Here is a 16556-nt window from a genome sequence, read left to right on the forward strand (position 1 = left end):
CATGGTTAGACATTCTTTATTGTCAGGTCTGGAGACATCATCATAATTTGACAGTTTTTATTTGTACTGTATAAAAACTTACACTGAGTCAAAGTAATAAAAGCCCAGGGTTCATATCAATAATCAATGTTTTAAGAAGTTTTAGAACAGCAGTTAAGGAATTCATTCACTTACTGATAAATAGGGTGTAACAGGTACCACGCGTGGCTTTGATCAGAGAGTGCTTAAGGCTTTGTTTCCAGCTCTATCTGTGCCTACAGCTTCTCTATCAATATTGCAGAAGCACCTCCTCCTCCATTGCAGATTCCTGCAAGGCCATATTGTCCTTGTTTCAGCGCATGGGCCATGTGAACAACAATTCTTGCTCCAGACATCCTACATAAAGGAAAAAAAAAAAGTATATAGCTTAGTTTAAAGGAAATTCTTCATTTGCCCCATGCAGGATAGTTGGCAGAATATGGTACTGATTCACTGGAGGGGAAAAAACCACCTACAAAATGACCAAACAAACCCTTTCATCTACATTTAGAGGCAATACAGGTTATTTTTCTCTAGCTACAGTACTTGACAAACAAAAAGACTCTTATACAAACACAAACAACAAAAATGTGTTTATCTAAAGCTGCTCCTGGAAAAGGGAACTGCCTCTCAGTCAGTCTGTGTATTAGGAAGTAACCTCTCCACGTAGCAAAGCTCTTTCACAGAAGGTAACAAATCTACCACAAAAACCAAATCGATAGTCATGACTCATTTCTAACAGTTTCTTATTTGTTTCCAGTTTGATACACAGCGGTGTGCTACTCTGAGCCACCTGACCTACAAAACCAGGCACTGACATTAGGTTTCAAAATTAATTATTAAGGCAAAACCAGGCACTGACATTCTGACATTAGGTTTCAAAATTAATTATTAAGACAAAAGAAAGAAAAAAAAAAAGAGGATTGTGCCTTGATTAGAGCTTTTTATGAACCACAAAGTACTCCTCCTCGTTCCTGATGTACAACGTGGCTGCTTCACAGCGACATACAGGTTTTGAAATGTTTTTTCCCTCCTAGACCTGCAGCACAATCCCCCTTAAGGAGGATTAACGGGTCTGTCAGGGAACGGAGCAGGAGATCTGACTCCTCCTGCCAGATGACAGAAGTTCAAACAAGGAGACCCACCAGCATCCCCCAGACTGTCCCCATCTGCTGCACTGGGGGCTTGGAGACTTGGATTCACGCTCAAAAATGCTTTGAGAAGACCTGGAATTTCACTTGGCTCATGTAAGAAAAATAAAAGCCCCTGTACCATATCCTTCCCTATTTTCTTAAGTTTGCCTGTAAATTGTATTAGCTTCACTACTTGATTAATTATTATTGTAGGGAGCCTACAGGAAGGCTGGGGAGAACCTGTTTAGAAAGGCCTGCAGTGACAGGACGAGGGACAATGGCTTCAAGCTGGAGGGGAGCAGATTTAGATTGGAGATTAGGAGAAAGTTCTTTACTGTGAGGGTGGTGGAGCACTGGAACAGGTTGCCCAGGGAGGTGGTTGAGGCCCCTTCCCTGGAGATGTTCAAGGTGAGGCTCGACGAGGCCCTGGGCAACCTGGTCTAGTTGGGGGTGTCCCTGCTGACTGTGGGGAGGTCGGACTAGATGACCCTTGGAGGTCCCTTCTGGCCTGGGCAATTCTATGATTCTGTCACATTTGGTTTTAATACCTCATAAATCCATATAGCTACGGAGACAAGAAAGCTCTTCATGAAAGTAAGTGATAACTACCTGTGGAGATTAAAATGGGATCGTGCACTTTTCAAGGCACCCTGAAATTTGACACAGGAATTAAGTCACTGTGTATCTAATTGCACATTTCTATTACCCCTCCTAATTGCATTAAACCTGAGAATAATGGTAAATGCTTTAGCAGTGTGTCTGGAAAGCAGTGCCTCTGCACAGAACAGCCCCCAGTGCTTATGTTACTCACCCTATTGGATGTCCCAGAGAGACAGCACCTCCGTTGATATTGACCTTTTGTGGGTCAATACCCAGCATTTTGATATTGGCCAGCACCACCACACTGAAGGCTTCGTTGATTTCCCACATTGCAATGTCTTCTTTTTTCAGGCCTGACTGACTTAGGATCTAGAAATAATAATAAAAATAGTTACTACTGTGAAAAAATTAGGAAGCTAATTATAGAAACAATTAGGTCTGTTTTGAAGTGGGTGACTCAGGCTGCCCATAGTCTGATTCAAGTTTGTATTTCGGAACCTCTTTGTCAGCTGGGAAAAAGCAAAACTGAGGTTGTAAAGCACAAACCTGAGTTTTCACAAAAGCAGAACCGGAGAGTACCCCGTGCCAAGGGCACCTGCTCATCACACCCAGACTAAGGCCACTGCTACGGTAACTACATTTAAACTGAGAGGGGCCAACGGAACCCTGGGCTGCACTGGGAAGAGTGTGGCCAGCAGGTCGAGGGAGGTCATTCTCCCCCTCTACTCTGCACTGGTGAGGCCACAACTGGAATACTGCATCCAGTTCTGGGCCCCCCAGTTCAAGAGGGACTGGGAACTACTGGAGAGAGTCCAGCGTAGGGCTACAAAGATGATTAAGGGATTAGAACACCTCCCTTACGAGGAAAGGCTCAAGGAGCTGGGGCTCTTTAGCCTGAACAAGCGAAGGTTGAGGGGAGACCTTATTATTAATGCTTATAGGTATCTAAAGGGTGGGTTGAAGGTGGATGGAGCCGGATTCTTTTCAGTGGCTCCCAGTGACAAGGGGCAACGGGCTCAAGCTGGAACATGGGAAATTCCATTCAAATACGAGGAAGAACTTCTTTCCGGTGAGGGTGATGGAGCACTGGAACAGGCTGCCCAAGGAGGTCATGGAGTCCCCTTCTCTGGAGACCTTCAAGACCCGCCTGGATGCAGTCCTGAGTGATGTGCTCTGGGCAACCCTGCTTTGGCAGGGGAGTTGGACCAGATGATCTCTAGAGGTCCCTTCCAACTCTGTCAAATCCATGATTCCGTGAGAGAGTGTTGCCTCGTGCCATACACTTGTCTTCAGTTCCTTTTGAACTACTCTGTACTTGTGTAACCACATTTATTTTGCCCATTAGCCATGCAATCTGCAAAGCTTCTAAAGTTGGTGAAAGCACTGTAAAATACTCTCCTTCAAACCAGGTGTGAGAAATTATTACTCTGAAAATCTGCATTGTAGCCTTGATCCTCGGAAAATCGGGCTCTTTGTATTTATGATACACTTATAATTTTGATCCTAATTACAGGAAGATCCAATGAGGGATGAGCCAATGTGCATTCCAGTGCTACGGAAAATTGTTGTTTTTCAAAAAACACTCAAGTTTTATTCCTACCTTGGGAACAGCATGTGCAGGGGCAATTGGGAAGTCAATGGGATCAACAGCAGCATCTGCAAAAGCTGTAAAAATCATAAAAGTGTTTAAAGACCTTTTGTTTTTACCATATAGGATTTATACGTGCAAGCAGCAAACCCAGCCAAGACAGAAACATTCTCAATATAATGATCCATAAAGTAGATACATCTAAAGTTTAGTGCCTTTAAGCGAGCCACATAATAACATTTTCAGATTTTTAATATTATTCCATATAGAAAACTCTTTATGATTGAAAATTTTATTATCAAAACCTTGCTGGTACAACACTGGAATTTCAAGGACTGAATTGAGAAGACGCAGCCATAATGCCTGAGGGCCCCCCTTTTCTGTCCCATGACCAAACCGGCCTGGAGAAGAGAAGGCTCCAGGAAGACCTTATAGCAGCCTTCCAGTATCTGAAGGGGGCTACAGGAGAGCTGGGAGGGACTGTTTACCAGGGAGTGGAGCGATGGGACAAGGGATAAAGGTTTTAAACTGAAAGAGGATAGATTTGGATTAGACTTCAGGAAGAAATTCTTTACTGTGAGGGTGGTGAGACACTGGAACAGGTTGCCCAGAGAAGCTGTGGATGCCCCATCCCTGGAAGTGTTCAAGGCCAGGCTGGATGGGGCTTTGAGCAACCTGGTCTAGTGGGAGGTGTCCCCTGGCCTTGGCAGGGGGGTTGGAAATCGGTGATCTTTAAGGTCCCTTCCAACCCAAACCATTCTATGATTCTATGACTCCCAATTGGAGAGCATACTGGGGGAGTGCTACAGAGGAGAAAAGACAGATCTTACCTACTATCCGTGCCAGGGGTTTGACTTTCAGTCTCTTGGCTGCCTCCGTAGTCATCAGCACCAGAGCGGCTGCTCCGTCATTCAGAGTGCTGGCGTTGGCCGCGGTCACTGTTCCTGGGAAAGGCAAAGCATTATTTAAAGAGAGGGGAAAGTGGGACATAACTCAGGTATATCTCATTAATGACTTTTTTTACCTTAGGCCCTTGAATGTAAGGTCTCAACAATATGGTGATATCTGTTGCACTGAGTTAACTAAAAAGGAGTTGTTTTTTTAAGTGAGTTTGATTAAACAAGTACAATCACATGTGTTTGTATCTTTATCACACCATCCACCTCAGCTGCGTTGCCGGCACTAACACACAGCTCCAGCTCAACCAGGGCTGTGAATGAGCAGCAACGGAGTTGGCCAGAAAGATTCATCAATTACAGATTCAGGGAAGTAACAGGGAACTGTGCGAAGGCACCCCAGCTCCCAAGGAAACGAGAGCTTACACTTGGCAGAGACAAAGGCAAGAGCTAAACTGAAACCAATCTGTTTCATTCTGTTTAAAGTAAATGTCAAAACCAGAGGTTTTCATTGCTTTAAGGTTCTTGGACCATCTTTTAATCCAAGCCAGTTTACGCTGTTGTGAAGCAGGTTTATTTATCTTAGCAGACAGTTAAAAGTTAACGGATCACTGCTGGGCTTTCATGCTCTTGTGAACAGTACTCTTCACTACAACAGAGTATCCTTGGTAGAAAATTAAGCAGTTAATTTAACAATATTTACCATTTTCTTTTTGGAAAACAGCTTTCAGCTTTGGAACTTTACTAAAATCAACACGTTTGTATTCTTCATCTTCGTTCACTTCTGTATCTGGCTTTCCTGAAATTCAGATTTGGTTTAGTATTTTATAGAACAGTCCATTCTTAAGACATTCTAATACAGTTCTTTGATTAAATGCTGTCTTATTTAAACAACTTATTTTAGTAGAAAGCACATGTTAAATGCATGTCAAGAAATGTGCTTACAAAAACTAGAAAAAAAAAAAGATTCCTTCATCCAATTTTTTCAGAAAAAATAATTTATACTTCCTGGTGGCTGAATGAAAGGGACATAAAGAACATATCTTTAAGGTAACGAATAGGGAAGTTAAAAGAGAGATGTCCTCAAGCCATGTTACCTAAATTCAATAGCTAGTCTTCCACTTACAGAAAAAAGGAAGAATACATGGTATGTAACGTTGAAGAAAACCACAAAAACAAAGAGATCACAGGTCACTGGCTGCTGTTCACCAGAAATTTTCTGTTATGCAGACTTCTTCACTAATCTAAAATTAGTGTTCCTGAGATCTGCATGTAAACAGCACAGTTTGCACTGAACACAGACGATGTTACAGCTTTCAATGAGAAGCACAATTTATTTTATCACACTTATCCATAATACCTTTTTTAGAAATAGTGACAGGAACTATTTCATTTTTCAATATTCCCGAATCCCAGGCTGTTTTGCTCTTAGTGTAAGAGCCTATGGCGTAAGTGTCTTGATCATCTCGTGAAATCGTAAACTTCTTCGCAGTGTTCTCAGCACAGTTGCCCTTGGAGAAAACCAGGCACGTTAGCTTTGGTATTTCTGGAGATGTGAAGTAGAAATGTAACTGAAAAAAACTCAACCAGCACATTTCCAGAACTGAATGTGATTAATATTTGGTGCCCATTTCTAATTTACACAGTCATGACCAAACAGTAACTTCTGGTTTTGGAATATGAACTTCAGATTTAGCAAATGTTTTCTGGATCCAGATTATTAAAACCATGAAGGAACTTTCCTTAAAAGGCTTTTTTTTTTTTTTTTAAATTAAAAATTGCACGCAAAACTAAGTTTTAAAGGGCTTAGGGCTGACAGAGACTGATGATAGTTCAGCCACAGAACAGTGTCCTCACATCATCTTACTAGAGTTTAAAGAGGTTCATTCCACCTCTCGTTTCTGTAGAAAGCTCAATCAATCAACACAAAACCCTTTAGTATCATGTTCCTCCAGTTCTTCAAACAAGCAAGTTCACTTCTATGCAGTTAAAGAATTTAAAGTCTTCATAGCACCAGCAACTTAGTCTATTGCCAAAACACAGACAAGAGTAAGTTCCTAAAGCCATCAGATGAGCCTTCCTATATTCTCACAGACTGTTAAGGTTTTCCAAGCAACCCACAGCTGCTATAATGTAGACGAAAGATTCTGAAATATTGCCCCAATCTATTAAAACTTTGTGTATTGTAACCAAACCCTGGAGTTTTTCCTCACGTACAAGAACTGGCAAAGCCACTATTTACATTCCTATAAAAATCCTCACAATCAAAATGCATTTCAGCTGAAATACGGGAGTGAATCTCAACCACTATCCCAAGCAGCACGTGCTATACTAAAAGCTGCTAAAAAAAGATTAAATCCCACACAGCAGCAGCGAGGTCTGTATCAAATACATGGGTCACAGTAGAATATTCCTCACGATGTGTGTTCCAGTATGCCAGCAAGAATAACTGAGCCATCAATAATGCCCTACAGTTGTGAATTACCACACACAATGGTCAGAAATATTTGTAAACTGAACGCAGTCATTCTCTTTTCAAACTGTTTTTCACTGGCTTCCTATCAGCTGTTTTCCAAACCCATCCTAAGTTTGCTGTTGTTTGTCCCATTTAAGCTACGTGCTGGGGAGTAACCACATCAGCTGACTCAAACCTTCCAGCAGAAGATATGAGATATGTACATTGGGGGAGGGCAGATAAACACGAGACCCAGCTGAACTGGACAGAGCAGGCACTCTCAAAGACACCAAGTAACTCCATTTCTCTTTCCCACAGATAAAATAACTGCAGTCTATCAGTAGCAATTTTTAATTTTCTTTTTAAATCCCTGCTGTAGGCTATTCAGACTTCAGAGACAGATAAATGTTAACACACAATTTGCTATTCTGTTTTGGTCTTCTGTCTAGCCCGTCCGTTAGTTACTACAGGAAGTCTGGAAGTGGAAGACTTTTTTCCTCCTCCATTAATATTATTCCCCAATTCGAGGTTTGCAAGATGAACCAGTTTCATAATAATTACAAGCAAGCTCTTCAAAGCTGCACCAGGCCTATGGCTGATACTTCAGTGCTGTGCAGGAATATTTACCATATGGATGTGGTTATAAGCATCTGTCAGCCCATCTTTTACTATCAGGTCTTCCAGCTTCACTCCTCCGTAAGGTGTTGCTCCTCTGCTCATTGTATAGGGAACATTAGACATGCTCTCCATTCCACCAGCAACCATCACATCCTGCTCAAAGGAAACATGTTAAAATTATTAATAATGTAGTGTGTTCTCTGTGGCTTCTTGTAGGAACAAATATTAGCAAAAGCTTAAGCACAGAAACTTTATATTTCTGAGGAGTCTTTGAGAAAGAGGTAAAAAAGAAAATATCTTTATGCGTTTAAAAAGCAAACAGCAGGAACAGCAGCTGAAGAGAGTTAATCCACCCTGACAGAACAACTGGACTTTCATCTTGTTGGCAGTTTTAAAAAGCTGTAACAGCCACATCAGTCTCTTGCACTTCTACTCAAAAGCTTCCAAGATCATGTTATAAATTAAACAGTTTCTTTTTCTGTATATTTCTCTTTTTGTTCTTCATTCACGGCTCCATATCCCTATGGAACAAGCAACAGCCAGAATCCAAGATATCACTAAGAAAAGACAGAGATTTACAAGTACCTGTGGCTTTACATAATATCGTTTCATCTTACAATGTAAAGAGAAATGACTTATAATGTGGTTTTATCATCTCAAAAAAAGAGATGACAATAATTAATGATTACTGAACTCAAATTAAGCTGAATCATCATAAGCATTTATAAATTAGTATTCTTTTCAAGCTGAGACAAAGCAAAGAAACAGAAAACCTACAAACAGCAAAGCTATAAGGACCATAAGCTACCGTTCATCAGGCCCCAAATCCCTAGGATCTTAGGATGTGAGTTGTGTTTAATGGCCTATCTGAAATACGGATAAAGGTAAGAAAAATACACACATTCTTTGAGAGTTCAATAATGTCATTAATATAAATTCAAAAATACTTTACATCAAGACAACAATAAGAAAAATAGAAAAGTTTTTTTGGTTTCTTTAAATTAAGACTCAGTGAAATAAGTTTGGTTCAGAATAGATTATAAACTAGATCCAGGAACAGTGACATGAAGTAATAAAAGAATGAAAAAAGAAAAAGGGTGGAGACAAGCTGGAAAGGCAGATAGATCAGAAAGGCAGCTGAGATATGGAAGCAGCAATAGACCAGAGGAACAAGAGTCCCCGGCATTTCAATTCTTTGAAGTGAAAGACTTGGAGACAGAGTTAATACAATTGTTTATGTGACGGTGTACACTGACTTAAGCCACTGGGAACCATCACTGACTTTCATACCACAGATACCTCGCAGTCTGCAGCCAGGAAAACCAAACAAATGCCAATAAAAACCCCCACAATTTATAGCTCTAAGAGACTAATAACTGGCCATGTCTCTGCTTTTGCTGAGACTGGCAGCACAGCGTGAATGATTAGCTCAGCTGAAAACTCCAGTTCTCTCCAGAGCTCCTGGCCTGCATCTGTCAAACCAACCAAGTGCACAACCTCTCACAGAGTCATTGGATGGAAATTACTGAATCCAAATTAGCTGTTTACACAGACACGCTGGACCTGGTTCAAAGTCTTCCAAGACAAGACTTCCACCAATTTCAGTAGGAACTGGACAAAGTGCTTCCTCTACAGAGCAAGGCCAAAGCAATAAGTAGTTGCTTAACTCTACTGTTATTTTCACAGAAGGCACAATAAAACTTAAATATTTAAGTTGTGTTCTAAACAAAAAAAAAACCAAACAGATAAAAAGAGTAGTAAGTACCTTTCTCACTTATGAGCCACTTACTTTATAAACAAAAAATATATATTGAACTGACAATACTTTCATTTCAGAGAAAGGGAGGTGTTACCAAAACGCTCTGAGTATGGAATTTAAAACAAAATTGAAATGTCTTTCTTCACATTCACACTACTCCCCTATTCTTTGCTGCACAGCATTTAATGGCTTCCTGAAGATGGTGCCATGAAGTGATACTATGTTCCCCATTGTATAGAGCATCTTGGAACTCTGTTGACAGAGATGAGCAATTTCCCTCCATCAAGCCCTTCAATGAAAACACCTATTCAGCAAGAATAGATCGCGCTGCTTCTAAAATAATAAAAAAAGCCTGAAACATCTTTAATGGACTTGAAAACAACATTCTTTCAGTATGTATATTTAATTCATTTAAGTGTTTCAAGTGTCTGAAAGTCAAGACTATAGACGTGTTTCAGCAAAAACTAAGCCTAAAAAATTTCTTTGATTTTTCAAACAAGAAAGCTTGAAAATTCCCTTAATGATTTTTTTGGGGGTGGGGGAAGAGCAGTAGGGAGAGGATGTAAATATCCCCCAAAAAATCCACCTTATTTGCTCAGCCCCAAAAATACATCTGACGATTTCCTAACTATAATATTTATAATTTTTTTCTGTTTTAAACCAAAACACACTTAAATGACTGTAAAATTCCAGTTGTGCAAGCAAAACAAAACCTGGCTAATTAGCTTTATTATCCCAAGTCAAAACACAGTCCCAAATCAAAAGGCACAGTCATTAATTGGACAGGATCCACAACATTAGTTGTGTTTTTTTTCCCTAAAACAGCACCAAAATTCACATACCTGACTCCCACACATCAGGCTCTGTGCTGCCATCATGATTGATTTCATTCCTGAAGCACAGACTTTATTGACGGTTGTACAAGGAGTGGAGATTGGTAAACCTGAGTCAAAGAAGTTGTACAAACAACTCTATTACACAAAGGGCAGACTAACACTTCATTGGTGTTTCAGCAATATTTCATATGTGACCAATTTTTATCCAAGCCCTGGGTGTCCAGCTTGCTCTATTCAGCCTGCCAGGGCAATGTATCTACCCCCATCCCTAGCTGCTACCCTTCTTGGAGACTCTTGTTGTTTCTCCTCTTCCAACAACAGACTCGTGATAATGGAGCAAGCAAGTGAAGAATCAGAGAGACAGAAGACCAGGGAAGCGACTCCAGAACAGTTCATCCTCCTGGCACCCCGATCCCTGCCTATAAGACTCATTCAACATTGAAAAGGCATAAGTAAGCTGTAGAATTTAGCAACTGGCAACAAGACAGACTCCAGAGGTACAGGGACTCTATAAACACACGCGATGCTGAACAGGATCAAAAGTGCTAGATGTCAGTGTCATTCACATGGTTATTATTGAGCTGTTATTGTTATGGAGTGTTCACTACAACAGCCTCGGGCTCTGCTGGGTGCAGCTTGGCTCAAGACCATCACATCAGTGCCTCTACCCTAGGCTTGCCCTCTGGCATTCACAGAATCACAGAATCTTAGTGGTTGGAAGGGACCTCTGAGATCATCAAGGCCAACCACAAAAAAAAAAAAAAAAAAACCAAAAAAACCAAACCACACCAAACGCTCACCAAAAACACCGCACCCGCTCAACACCTCACCATAAACCAATAACCTTGGGCACTAGAGCATGCCCTGAAGAGCCATGTCTATACGTTTCTTAAATCCCTCCAGGGATGGTGACTCCACCACCTCCCTGGGCAGACTGTTCCAGTGCCTGACCACTCTCTCAGTAAAGTAGTTCTTTCTAATATCTAATCTAAATCTCCCCTGCTGCAACTTCAGACCATTTCCTCTGGTCTTGTCATTTGTCCTTTGGGAGAAGAGGCCAACCCCCACCTCTCTGTAACCTCCTTTCAGGTAGTTGTAGAGGGCAATGAGGTCTCCCCTCAGCCTCCTCTTCTTCAAACTAAACATGCCTAGTTCCCTCAGCCTCTCCTCATAGGACTTGTTCTCCAGTCTTCGGCTCAGCAACCAGCGCATCGCCTCCATACACAGGGAAACTCGCCAGGGGAAAGAAAAGAACCTCACATGGAAGCAGTTCCTTCTCTTTCAAAAAAAGTACACAGAGCAGAGAAGCATCCAGTTCTTCCCTGACCCACAGACTTTCCTTAGCATCATGCTAAGGTATGGAATCCCATCCCTACAGCAAAAAGGAGAAGAAAATCATTCCTGCACTCCAATAACCTTCATGCTGCCACTAACACCCCAGGCAGAGTGACTCCTTCCACTGACAGCAGCAGATTCCACAGGAAGATGAACATAATGACATACTTGTATCTGCAGTTCAAGGAAACTCACTGATCTCTCATCCAATAAGGCTTAAGAGTAATGATAGACTTAAGGAAAAAAGTTTGTTTCATGAAAGATTCAAAGACAGCATCCATCACTAGCGCAAAGTGCTCTGGAAGCAGCAGCCTGGTCTCCAATATCATCTTCTCCAGGTTCTGCACCATCCATTGTGTGTATGAGAACTGATTGCTGAGCATGCACAATTAGACCCACTTGCATGAGCACAACAGACACCCTTCACCCACCACGGGAGAAAAAGCATACACAGACCATCTCGACAAAGGGCTGGGCACCGCTCTGCTTTAACTCATAGCTCAATAATCTATACTGTCTACACAAAGACAGAAAACCTTTAACCCCAGAATCAAGAGAATGAATACCTGCACCCAAGACTGCTTGTCTTGCTGGAGCTTGTCCTTGCCCAGCTTGCAAGACATTACCCATATACGCTTCTTTCACTTCTTCTGCAGGGATACCTATAAAACAAAGTTGTTTCGATTCATGATTTTTTGCACAGAAGATGTAACTCCCCTTTAAGTACCTCCCCACAGAAGTTTTCTATCAAAGCCTGATGAAATGCACCGTGTCCAACCCATGTGCTAAAAGCAGGACACAGGGGCCTGTTGGGGGCATCCCAAATCTCTGCCCTCATCACCTCCTGATGAGCTGGTGACTCCACGGAACAGAATTCCCTCGCTACCTGCAGCACAAGCTATGGGTAGCTAACTGAAGCAAACATTGCCAGGTCTCACTAGTCACCTGAGCAGCTCCATCTCCATGGATGGTTAAATGCTCAAAACTTTCTACCTGCCACAGTTACATCCAAAGAAACAGCTTTGTTTAAGAGGGGTGAGCCAAGGCCACAGCTGGCTGCTGCCAGAGACCTGCTCTCCCGCTGCATCTCTTGCAACAGCCATGACGTTCAAGTTCTTGTAATATGCTGTTTCAAGAAGCCAAATTTGGAGAAAATTAACCCTCCTCTTTCCCCAAAGAGACTTTTTTGCTGATTTGAATTTATGAATAGACTCACAAGGCTGTCCTCCAAGCTTAAGTGCCCATGTGAAAAATGGGCAGGGAGAGGAAGGGCCACCAGTTTCAGCAGAAAGTAGCCTCTGCATCAGCGTAGGTGGGTTAAAAACCCCAGCCCAGACAAGCAATTAGCATGTTCAAGCAGATTTGGATTAGCACAGATCCCCAAGTAATAATCTGCTCCTAGAAGCAGCACATCACTTAATTCAGATTGAAACGAAGCCCAAAAATCAACTTTATATAAATGCCATTTCTGGATAAAGACTTCAGAGAGTGCCACAGGAACAAAAAAAAACCACCCCCGAACTGTTTTCTTTACTGAGCAACTTAAAAACAAAAGACACAGACCGATACTGTTCTGAGCCACTTTTAGCTCGCTTTGTCAGAGCAAAAAATATTTAGATATACCTGCTTTGTCAATCGCTCCCTTAATTGCAATGGAACCAAGTTTAGTGGCTGGCAGTGACGAAAGAGATCCTTGGAAAGATCCAATCGGTGTCCTTACAGCACTTGCTATCACCACCTCCTGAGAGAAGAATCATGGAATAAAAGTCAGAGCCTCTTTCACATACACCAGTATTTTTAACATTTATCCACTTTTTACCCTTTCATTCATGTCACAGCTTCCCTTTTATCCTGCAAGTGCTTCCAAGCACTAAAATAATCTTTATTAATGCGGGCAGCATGGGGAATAAACATAAGGAAATTGGTGTGCAGTTACAAACTACAATCTTGAAATCATGGAGCCGATGGCTCCCATGGCTGGAGTGCTGCCATGCAGGTATCTGGGCTCTTTAGGAAGTCTGGCTGGAGGCCAATAACCCCAGGGGTCAATAGTGGGTCCAGTGCTGTCTAAGATCTTCATTAATGATCTAGATGATGGGGTAGTGGGCCCTCAGCGGGTTTGCTTGTGACACAAAACCAGGAGGAGGAGCTGATATGGCAGGGGGTTATGCTACCATCCAGAGAGACCTCAACAGGCTGGAGAAATGAACTGACAGGAACCTGGTGAAGTTCATCAAGGAGCTGTGCAAAGTCCTGCACCTGGGGAGGAGCAACCCCAGGCACCAGAACATGCCAGGCTGAACATGAGTCAGCAATGGGCCCTTGCAGCAAAGACACCTGATGGTACCCTGGACTGCATTAGGCAAAGTATTGTCAGGGAAGTCAAGGGAAGTGATCCTTCCCCTTTACTCAGCACTGGTGAAGCCACATCTGGAGTGCTGTGTCCAGTTCTGGGCTCCCCAGTACAAGAGGGACATGGACATACTGGAGAGATTCCAACAAAGGGCTACGAAGATCACGAAGGGACTGGAGCATCTGACATACAAAGAAAGTCTAAGAGAGCTGGGACTGTTCAGCCTGGAGAGGAGAAGGCTCAGGGCACTTCATCCATGTCTATTAATACCTGAAAGGCAATGGAATCAGCCTCTTCTCAGTGGTGCCCAGTGACAGGACCAGAGGCAATGGACACAAACTGACACACAGAAGGTTCCCTCTGAATATGAGGAAACACTTTTTTGTGGTGAGTGTGACCAAACACTGGCTTCCCAGAGAGGTTGTGGAGTCTCCATCCTTGGAGATACTCAAATGCCCAGGTCCCAGCATAGCACGTATGCAGTAGTTTAAGACATTGTATGACATTCAGCTCTATGCATAGTAGCCCCTCAAAACTGATTTATTTTGCCTCTTAGCCTTAATGCTACATCAACACGTCTACCTCCTAACCCTGTGAGAGTAGCACGAGGACCTGGTACCAAAAAGATGCACTTTTTTCAAACCTCTGGCTGCCCCAGACAGGTATTGAGAAGAAGCAATGAATACTTCCAACTGTGCCAGTTTCAGTGGGACTCAGACACAAAGCTTCACAGGGTCTCACCATAAGTTCTTTATTTAGAGAGACAAGCAAATAAAGAAAACACTAGGAAAAAAAATTAGAACAAGAGCAAAGACAATTTCTACTGGTTTAAAACTAAGAAGGTTCTGTTTCTGTAACCCCTTCTTCATGGTGGTTGATAATCAGTGATAGTAACATACTTGTCCTCAGCTTTTACATTGTAACAGCAAGTTGCATGATGACACACAAATAACCTCAGAGGGACTAGTCCACCTCAGCTGTATTTTCCAGTAATAGGTAGATAGCTGCATTCAGCTTAAGTTAGCTGACATACTTCTAACCAGTTCTGTCCCACACTACCTAACAATTAGCAAAGCAAAGTAAAAAAGGAAATTTGACTTTTATTCCTGATTTTGCAGTCAAGTGTGAGTTGGGTACAAGCCACAATGTCTTCAATGCAGATTTTTTGTGATAACTTTTTAAAGAACTTCACACTTAAAGAAGTGATTAAGAAAAAAATTTAAAACAGTGATTTATTGTGGTCAGATGGTGCTTTATACTTACATTTACAGTACGCTGTGAGGCATAACCACGGCTTGTATACTTCAAAGCCTGAAAATAAGAAAGTCCTCAAATTTTCATATCAGGAAAGCCAATGCCACGACATTTTAGCAATATACCATTTTCAAAGAAGTCCTTATTTTAAAAAATAGTATCTAAGAAACACTAGAAAAAAATATTCAATTAAATACCATAACATGCCTTTTAAAAAAAGTGTAGTCCAGTGCACAGTCTCACCGTAATATCTGTGATAGAATATTTTCTGAAAAAAGTACATATACCCCTTTAAAAACAAAACCAAATTCTTCCTGGCCAAGTTGGTTATGTACACATATAACATATGTCTAAACTAGGATTAGTGGTGTTATCTTGAAAAAGTCCCTCTGTCTGCTTCTCTGGACTTTGGTTTATTCATTCCTATCATTAACTTCACTGCCTTTTAAACACTGGCAGTTTGCATCTACAGTCTCATTTCACTGGCATTTCGTGAACAAAAATGACAATAAAGAATTCAAAATACTACAAAAAAATCATAAAATAAAATGGACTAATTCACTGGCTACTAGCTTCATCTAATTAAGTGGTGTAAAGATACAAAAATACATCTGCAGGTATTGTTTCAATATATTAACAGAATGATCTCTCAGTTAGTGGTTTAAACCACTTTTTTAAACAGTTCCTTAGACAACATTTCAGCACACTGCAAACTTCTGGTCACTGCTGAATGACAGCTCAATAAATACTAATTAAAAATAACCACTTAAGGACACCACAAAAACACCATCAATTTTATAAAGCAAAGAATGGCTTCTGGCATTGTGTCCACAACACGAAAACCCAGTCTGGTTCTTTCTCCATTTGACAACTTTCAACTAATAAAAGACAGATTTTTTCCCTACTGTTTTTCAAATAGTTCTTGGTTGTTTTTTTTGTCCCAGCCAGCAGAAAGTTTTACATTAAACTTCTCCCTGAAAACGAATTATGTCCCTTCAGGGCTTTACTAAACAGGGCTTTCAAGGGTTAGTGTCAAAAAAACCCCCAAAACCCTAGCAAAGTAGCATGCCCTTACGGGACAACACCCGATTTGCTATCTTTGTAGCAAACTGGACAAACCAGACTTCTCAGCGTAACTGGCATCTGGTGGCAGTGCACAAAACTAGCTCCGTGTCAATCGCAGGCTTTTTCGAAAAAACAAAACAAAACACCTCCTACAGCCGGTAAGGCACAACCCTCAGCTTGGCATATGGCAACAGGGATGCACCCAGCGGCGATGCCTCCCTCCCCTGCCCCCTTCCCCCTGCCCCAGCCCCCTGCACGGCTGAGAGGAGCCCAAGGCCCCCCGATCCCACCGCGGCTGGAGGCCCTTCGGGGCGGGAGCGCTCAGCGCCTCAGCCCCAGCCCTGCGCCTGACGAGCCCACCTCACGCACAGCCGAGCACCCACTCGCCTCCCTGATTCCTCCCCTGGCCCTGGCTACAAACAGCTCTTCGATGGCTCCTACACATCCTGATGGCCGAAGCGGGGAGCGGGTACGGGGGCTCTGGAGGGCAGGGAAGCGGGAAGGCAGGAGCTGCAGACCCCGGCGAGGGCCCCTCAGGGGCTGCCCGCCCGGCGCTGCGGGGCGGCTCTGAGGCAGTGGAAAAAGCTGCTCTCAAGATCGCGGCGAAAGGTCCCGCCGACCTCCGCGCCGCGGGAGGGGCCGCCCT

General features: G+C 42.4%; 1 protein-coding gene across 1 annotated transcript; it reads right to left on the bottom strand.

Annotated features, from left to right (window-relative positions):
- On the bottom strand, positions 1-15007 carry ACAT1 (acetyl-CoA acetyltransferase 1). The gene is made up of 11 exons (XM_014966015.1): positions 14855-15007; positions 12862-12979; positions 11805-11900; positions 9910-10010; positions 7318-7461; positions 5596-5746; positions 4939-5034; positions 4170-4283; positions 3352-3416; positions 1963-2120; positions 1-375 (listed from the first exon to the last, which is right to left on the bottom strand). The coding sequence occupies exons 3-11, from the start codon at positions 11866-11868 to the stop codon at positions 255-257; spliced, it is 1014 nt and encodes a 337-aa protein (XP_014821501.1). The 5' UTR covers positions 11869-11900; positions 12862-12979; positions 14855-15007; the 3' UTR covers positions 1-254.
- Positions 15008-16556: the final 1549 nt, after the last annotated feature.

The sequence above is a fragment of the Calidris pugnax genome, unplaced genomic scaffold, assembly GCF_001431845.1.
Source record: "Calidris pugnax isolate Ruff unplaced genomic scaffold, ASM143184v1 scaffold20, whole genome shotgun sequence".
NCBI lineage: Eukaryota > Metazoa > Chordata > Aves > Charadriiformes > Scolopacidae > Calidris > Calidris pugnax.

Coding starts and splice junctions, on each gene's coding strand:
- ACAT1 (XM_014966015.1), bottom strand. CDS start 11,868: ATGGGTAATGTCTTGCAAGCTGGGCAAGGACAAGCTCCAGCAAGACAA. Junction 5,747..7,317: donor CTTATAACCACATCCATATG/GTAAATATTCCT, acceptor GTTTTCTCCAAG/GGCAACTGTGCTGAGAACAC. Junction 5,035..5,595: donor TGTCACTATTTCTAAAAAAG/GTATTATGGATA, acceptor TCTGAATTTCAG/GAAAGCCAGATACAGAAGTG.